This window comes from Mandrillus leucophaeus, unplaced genomic scaffold (assembly GCF_000951045.1).
Source record: "Mandrillus leucophaeus isolate KB7577 unplaced genomic scaffold, Mleu.le_1.0 Scaffold881, whole genome shotgun sequence".
Lineage (NCBI taxonomy): Eukaryota > Metazoa > Chordata > Mammalia > Primates > Cercopithecidae > Mandrillus > Mandrillus leucophaeus.
The window spans coordinates 803,114-811,527 of NW_012109597.1; the positions used below are offsets into that span (position 1 = coordinate 803,114).

Here is an 8,414-nt window from a genome sequence, read left to right on the forward strand (position 1 = left end):
GGGTTTCACTGTGTTAGCCAGGATGGTCTCGATCTCCTGACCTTGTGATCTGCCCACCTCGGCCTCCTAAAGTGCCGGGATTACAGGTGTGAGCAAATGTGCCCGGCCATTAAATTTAAGTTTTAACAGGAACCACCTGCCTTTTGTGTGAAGAATAGATTATAATGGGGGTACATTTAAGATGCTAAGGCATAGCAGATTATCAAGCAATTCTACACCTAGGTATATACCCAAGAACAATGAAAACATGTCTACAGAAAATTTGTATGTAAATGTTCACAGCTTAAATTTTTCATAATAGTCAAAAGTAGAAATAACATAAATGTGCAGCCACTGATGAATGGATAAATAAAATATATATAGCTGTATAATGGAATATTATTTGGCAATAAAAAGAAATGAAGTACTCGTATATGCTACAACGTGAATGAACATTGAAAACATTGTGCTAAGTGAGAGAAGACAGTCATGAAGGCAACATATTGTATGATTCAATTTATATGAAACATTCAAAATAGGCAAATTCATAGGCAATGAATCAGATTAGTGATTACCTATGTCTATGGATGATGGTACGATTTAGGGTTCTAGCAAAGGGGAGTGGTTTACTTTTTGAGAAAAGGAAATGCTCTAAAATTAATTGTGGTGATAGACACACAACTGTGTGACTATATTGCATTGTATACTTTGAATGATACAATGAGTGAATTATCAGATATATGAATTATATCTCAATAAAACTTTTTTTAAAACAATCTAAGGCAGCATTTCAGAATCCTGGCGGCTGCTTGGTCTATAGTTGGAGTGGTGGAATTGGTGAAAAGTGGCACAAATCTGAAAGTGGAGCCAACAGAATTTGCTGCACAATCAAATATAAAATGTGAAAGAAACAAGTTGCTAGAAAGGAGTACACGGTTTTTGGCCAACCTGTACCAAATGCTGCTGAGGATTTGTGTAAGATAATGATTAAGAATTGATCATTGGATTTGACCCTGACCTTGTCACATAAGATTTCCACATAGTGGCAGGACCTAAAGCCTGTGAAGTTTAAGAGAGTATGGGAGGATAGGGATATATAGACATACATCATTATTTTCAAAAGTTTTACATTACGCGTGAATAGATGGATGTAGGGGTACCTGAAGAGAGATGTGTGGTGAAATTACTTTATTCAAAGATTATTATGAATATAACATCTTTGCATGTTGGTAATAATGACTTGTTAGAAAAGATAAACTAATACAGAAAAGTCAAATCCTTGAATATGTGAGGGCAGGGGACTTAAAGGGACAGTTCACCATGGTAACAGCTGGACTTGCCAAATTTGGTATGGGGGTAATAGAAACAAGCAAGCGATACATTTAACATGGTAGTATGCAAAATTCTCTCCTGATTGTTTATATGTTCTCTGTTAAATGTAGATGCATAGTGATCAGCCATGAGAAAAAGAAAGTGTGGAGATGACAGTATAAGGAAGTCAAATAAACTGCAAAATTGTTGTCTGAAAGATGGAGATTGATTTGGACTCCACTGCAATGTGGGCATAGATTTAAAATGAGAAGAGGTGGAATAATTTGGGAGTTTCGTGCCAGCCATATTCACCTGTTTGCATGTAGAAGTGGAGTACAGGAAAGTGGGTTTAACTAGCCAGTGTTTTCCTTTGCTGGGATTGCTATAATGAATACCACAGACTGGGTGCCTTAAACAATAAAAATGTATTTTCTCTCACAGTTCTGGAGGCTAGAAGTCCAAAATCAAGATGTCAGCAGTGTTGATTTTATTCTGAGGCCTCTTTTTGTGATCGACAAATGGTTGCCTTCTCTCTGTGTCTTCACGTGGTTTTCCTGTGTCCTAATCTCCTCCTTGAAGGGTATCAGTCAGATTAGATTAGGGTCCACCCATCTCACCTCATTTCGTCTAATTACCTTTTTAAATCCCCTATTTCCAAATATGGTTCCATTCTAAGATACTAGGGGTTAGGACTTGAACCCATGAATTTTTGGAATGTGGCAGGCAAGGGCAATTCAGCCCATAACAACAAATGCTGTAGTTTTAAAATGTAAATATACTGGAGTTAGAGAGGGTGTATGTAAGAGAAGTGTAATCCTGTTCTCATATAGCTTACCACTTAAGAAAGGGAGACAAATAAGAAACAAAAAACCCACAATTTTTCAGTAAATTGGGGGTGATAATTGCTAAGAAGGAAAGTTAAGTGGGGTGAGAAGATAGAGAGTGAGTAAGGTGTGTGTGCTGTTTTATATAGGCTGATAGGAAAGCTCTTGGTGATGTGACATTTGAGCAGGAAGGAAGGAAGATCTGAAGGAAACAAGAGCAGGGAGCCATGAACCTACGACTGGGCAGAGAAAGCACAATCACACATGGGCTGAGGCAAGCTAGTAATTGGCATATTTAAGGAACAGCCAGGAGACCTAAGTGACTGATGTGAACATGGTAGGAAATGAGATCACAAAGGCATTAAGTAGAAGCTCTCCTATCTGGTGAACCTATGACTACAATTTATTTAATTCAAAAGTTGATGATATCAGGGAATCATATGGTACCTATTTACCTTTAAAAGGGAGGTACAATTTACACAGAGTGAAATGCATTGATTTTAAGTGCACATTTCGTTTGGTTTTTGCTATTGTAAAACCTTGTGTAACTCATACCACGTTAGAAACTACATCTAAAATAGTTCTGCTACGTGGTGCTCTTGTTCTCCAATCCCCTGAACGCCTACACACTGAGCATGCAATGTTTCCTCAAGGGTGGGCAGGGAGAATCCTCATTATTTTCTCTGGCTCTTTCACTGATGTTTCTGATGAAAACAATGTAAGTGTTACTACTAGTAATAATAACTAATGTATAATGAATTCTTATGTGCCAGGCACAGTTATAAGAGGTTACATGTTACATCCCTGTACTCATCCTAGTCTTACAAGGTAACTACTATTATTCACATTCTGTGAATAGGAAAACCAAGGCCTTAAACATTTAAGGAACTTGAATCAAGTTGCACAATTAGTGAGTGTTGGAACCCAGACTCAAATCATGACAAAGTAACTCTGAAACGTTTTCTTTTACAGCCTATGTTAGGTTCCCTCCTAAGAATTGAACTTTATGTTATCAATATTCTCCCTTTCCTTAGTTGATATGCAAATGAGGACTTTTTTGTTGTTTTTCTTCAGTTTTGTTTATTTCTTCTCTTCTACCATCTTTCAGTAAAAAGCATTTATTTAGCACTATATTTGTTGGCTTCTTTGTCTCTTAGTTTAACCTTTAGTGTGATGTGGTTATTACAGTGGACACTTTGGTTTAGGCTGTGAGTGGATTTCCTGGGTTTAACTTAAGTTTTTGTCTTTTTTGTTTGTTTGTTTGTCTGTTTTGACAGAGTCTTGCTCTGTTGCCCAGGCTGGGGTGCAATGGCACACTCTTGGCTCACTGCAACCTCTGCCCCGCAGGTTCAGGTGATTCTCCTGCCTCTGCCTCCTGAGTAGTTGGGATTACAGGAGTCCACCACCATGCCCAGCTAATTTTTACATTTTTAATAGAGACAGAGTTTCGCCATGTTGATCAGGCTGGTTTCGAACTCCTTACTTTTAGGTGATCTACGTGCATCGGCCTCCCAAATTGCTGGGATTATAGGTGTGAGCCACTGTGCCCGGCCAGTTTTTTATCTTTATTCATGCAAAGATCTGTTTCCCTATCAGTCAGACCTGAAGCTAATTTATGGTGTTTTTTCAGGGCTTACTCACTACATTTATCAGCCTATAAACCAAACTCTGCAAAATTATTTGGTCATTAGCTCACAGAAGCTCCTGCCTATTTAAAACATTTAAAGTATGCTGAGTGCCTGAAACTTCTGGAAGGATTACCAGCAGCCTTATACTAGTTTCCAGGATCCCTTGGCAGCCTCAAGGATAGCCTCATAAAATAGACTGAAAAAATTTGCTCCCATTACACAATTTTCTACAAAAGAAAGTTTATGACTATAGATAAAAATATGTCTAATAGCAAGTAAAGTAGATTCCCTGAGTAATAACTTCCTAATTAAAAAAGAACAACAAATAACAAACCAAAGCAAAAACAAAAACTTTTTTTCTTTTTAACAACATAGTGACAAAGCCACTGTCACTAACCTTCACTCAAAAAAGTAATAAGATTTTTCCAGATTTATTTCTTATTTTTAAAAATAATTTTTTTTTTTTTTTTTTGAGATGGAGCTTCTCTCTTGTTGCCCAGGCTGGAGTACAGTGGTGCGATCTCTGTTCATTGCAGCCTCTGCCTCCTAGGTTCAAGCCATTCTGCTGCTTCAGCCTGCTGAGTAGATGGGATTACAGGCACACACCACCATGCCCGGCTAATTTTTGTATTTTTAGTAGAGACAGGGTTTCAGTATGTTGGCCAGGCTGGTCTCCAACTTCTGACCTCAGATGATCCGCCCGTCTCGGCTTCCCAGAGTTCTGGGATTACAGGCATGAGCCACTGTGCCCAGCCTTAAAATCAATTTTTAATAAAGATAGGAAATATGGTACACATTTTCAAGTAAAAATACTATAATGTAGACAATCTTGCTGATACCATTACTTAATGTTTTTGAAACAATTAGGAAAAGGGTAATAGTATTGGATAGAAAAGGCTGTAGTTGAGACAAGTTGCTCATGCACTACATTGGCTTGGCAAGCCAGGGATATTGAAGAACTTGGATTTTCTGACTGTTTGAGAAACAGAACAGTATTTGCAAATAAGTAGGGGTTTCCTGGAATAGAAACATAATGCAGACGCTGACTCTCTTAGATAAACCTGGGCCACCAACTGTGCTTATGTTGATTAGTATTCTGTGTTTAAAGTACCATTTTTCTGCTCAGTTTTCTTCTCTTAAGAGGAATATTGAAATACAATATACAAGATTATTATTTTATAAGTGCCAGGGGATTAGATCTCTGTGAATGATAAAGTTTAGCCTGTTTTCAAGGCTTAGGTGTTTTCAAGATGTAGATAAAATTTAAAAACTTAAAAAAATAAGGAGAGTCTGTTTCGTAATTAGATAAGAAGTTTAAACAGCAACTTAGTTTTTCACATGAAATGGTATAGTTAGTATTCTTTCAGTGCTAATGTCTTAATATATAGTGCTACCAGGCTATGAATTCAGGATAATTTGAATACTACTTGAAGTGGCAATAATATGTAATTTTGACTTTTTATCATAACTAAAGTTTAAATTAAATTCTCAATAACCTCAGCTGTTAGGCTCTTATTAGGAAATGACTTAGCTTAGACATTTTAATATTTAATTAATACTGAGTGATTTCAGATTTTCTATTATAGTAATATTCTTCATCTTTTCTTAAACAATATTTTAAATTCTTTATCTTGCTTAAGCTTCACAATATTTTGTGAGATTGATGGGACAGGAAATATGTTAAAAACAAATGAAGCACTGAAAAGCAAGATACCTACCTAAGGTCATCTCTTTATTTGATATCAGAGCCAGGCATGGTGCTGTTTACATCTTCCAGGATCATTTATGTATAAGGTACTCCTTGTAAACTTGGGGATGACTGTGTAGTGACCATCAATGTTATATGTACTTCTCCATGGAATTATTTTCTATGATAAACTGAAAGGATCTACCCTATCTTAAGACTGAATACAGAAAATTTGATAGCTTGAATTGTTTCATATCTCAAATTTAGAAAAGAATGTACACAGTAACAGGAAATAAGTATGGGACAATAACTCCTTTATTATCAGGTTTAGAGGCTGATTTCCAATATTTAGCTATCATTTTTATAGAAAATTAAAGTGGAAATGAAACAAAGTAGATAATAACATGTTACTTTTTCTAAGAAAAAAACACCCAAATGTCATGTATTCTTTGGATTTACATATATCTCTCCATTTTATATGTGTGTGTATATATATATTCTGAATAAATGTAAATGTAATTTTTTTGTAGTTACTAAAATAAAATCTGTTACAATAATTATTTTGTAACTGGCACTTTATGTGAATTTTGAATTTGTTGCTAGTTTAGGTTGGTTATAACAGGCGACAGAATTTCTGTTGCTTTATGGTGCTGTCAGCTGCTGTTAATTTGAAGAGCTTGTGCTTATCAAATTATACTTTGATGTTTTTATTCTGAGACACACGTTAATGAAATATTTCAAGTGTCTTTGTATTTAATACTGTTCACCCCAAATAGCTCTGTCAAAACTTCATCACTTATCTTATTCACATCAATAAGTTTATATTTTACTTGGTATTATTTGAAATGTAACAAATGGCATCAGATTATGTTTTGTCTGATTTACTTACTTTATAGATAAAAGTTGGTTAACCAGGTAGTTAAACAAATGTAGTAGTATAAATAAAATGCTCAATGTAGTATAAATAAAACAAATATGTGTAAGGTATTCATTCTACACTTACCTTGGAAAATGTCTCTTAATAATTATGTGTCTATCTTTGTTATAGCCGTTAGAATTCTTGCTCTGATTATTTTAAATCATTTATATTAATATGTTTTTCCTCTGATAAACTGGATGCATGCTATTTATTCTAAATACATATTTATTGTAGATACTTTCTCTGCAGATCAGCTGGGATTTTGGAGGCTATGTAATTATTAATCATGTCTTGTAATTGCTCTACTTAAGAATATGAGAACAATTTTTGTTATTTTATATATTTATTTTATTTTATTTTTATGTATGTATGTATTATTTTTTTTGAGACAGAGTTTCGCTCTTGTCACCCAGACTGGAGTGCAGTGGTGCAGTCTCGGCTCACTGCAACCTCCACCTCCCACGTTCAAGTGATTCTCCTGCCTCAGCCTCCCGAGTAGCCGGGAATATAGGCATGTGCCACCATGCCTGGCTAATTTTTGTATTTTTAGTACAGACATAGTTTTACCATGTTGGCCAGACTGGTCTCAAACTCCTGACCTCAGGTGATCCACCTGCCTCGATCTCCCAAAGTGCTGGGATTACAGGTGTGAGCCACCATGCCCAGCTCTGTTTTATGTTTTGATAATTATGTGTTCTGCAAGATGCTTTATAAGTATGATTCTACGTAATCCTCATAACAAATGAGGTTTAGGTTTGGCATTTCTATCCACATTATACATGCGAGGAAACTGTGGCTTAGAAAGTCTTCTATTCCTAGGAGGTGTATGGACCTAGACGTGTCTGTCTATAAAGGCCAGATCTTAGATGCTATAATATAATGTATCCTAGGATGATTTCTATTTCAGTATTATTGGCTAATCAGAAGTACTGAATTAGAGTAAACTCAGAATTGCACTGTTTGACAACCTGGTGCTATAAAGAATATCATGATATGACTTTAAGGTCATTACAATACAACTTAAAGGAATCAAATAGTTTGTCAAGGGCCTAGCAGAGTAGTGGCAGATCTAGTATTAGGTATTAAAATGTTAGCCAACTAGCTTGCTGGCAACTTTCATTTATTTAGGCTTTTAATTTTGGATTCGAAGGCTTGAGTGCTGATATATTTGAGAGCACTAAGTAAGTCCTACATTTAATGTTATATGTTCTTTATCCAAAAATCTATGTGTACAATTAATGAAATTTTCTTCTTCTTTTTTTTTAATACAGTGGAATGTATGCTGCTTTTATCTTGGAGTTCACCTGTGTGGCTTGGATTTATCACAGTAGCATTTGTCTTCAATCTGTGTGTTAACTAGAAATCAAGGAAAGACATGAGGAGATTTGTTTACTGCAAGGTGGTTCTAGCCACTTCATTGATGTGGGTTCTTGTTGATGTCTTCTTACTGCTGTACTTCAGTGAATGTAACAAATGTGATGATAAGAAGGAGAGATCTCTGCTGCCTGCATTGAGGGGTAAGTGCTTATGAAGCAAATATTTTTATAGAGATGCCTTGACAAAATAAGAAACTTCAGAATCAGAAGAGTTTTGCCTTAGTGAGTTAGAAGAGCATTTTGGCAGCACTATTAATGCATGTTTAACCATGGGGAAGTTACTTTACTTTTCTTGGTCTTAGGTGTCTTCTTGGAAGAAATAAGAACAGTTAGCTAACCTCTAAGACAGTGTTGAACCTAATAAATTCTGGTGTTCTATGACTGTATGAAAAGAACAGTTTAGTGAACATTCAAACTGGGCAGAATTTTAAATCTAGGCTCCTAGAAGCCAAAAGCCTTTAAAGACCAAGCACATAACATAAAACGGAAAAACCACTAAAGTGAGACAGGTGGCGATTTTAGCAAACGAACTGTGCATGAATGACACCACTAAAGACTTCCAAAACAGTTGAAATAAAACAACCAGTTTTTAAAACAAAACACATGGTGGTATGCAGATTTACCAGATTGCAGGCTGTATGTTAAGTGAAAAAGATAATTTCAAGTATACTATAAAATTACTTTAATTCA

General features: G+C 35.6%; 1 protein-coding gene across 1 annotated transcript in view; it reads left to right on the forward strand.

The window, feature by feature from the left end:
- The window catches only part of GALNT13 (polypeptide N-acetylgalactosaminyltransferase 13), a gene marked incomplete at its 3' end in the record, with an annotated part of 293,810 nt that overhangs the window by 46,684 nt on the left and 238,712 nt on the right, over window positions 1-8,414 (forward strand). The window contains exon 2 of the mRNA XM_011969317.1: window positions 7,620-7,865. Within this exon, the coding sequence (XP_011824707.1) occupies window positions 7,724-7,865 (142 nt within the window). The remainder of the gene's footprint in view (window positions 1-7,619; window positions 7,866-8,414) is intronic.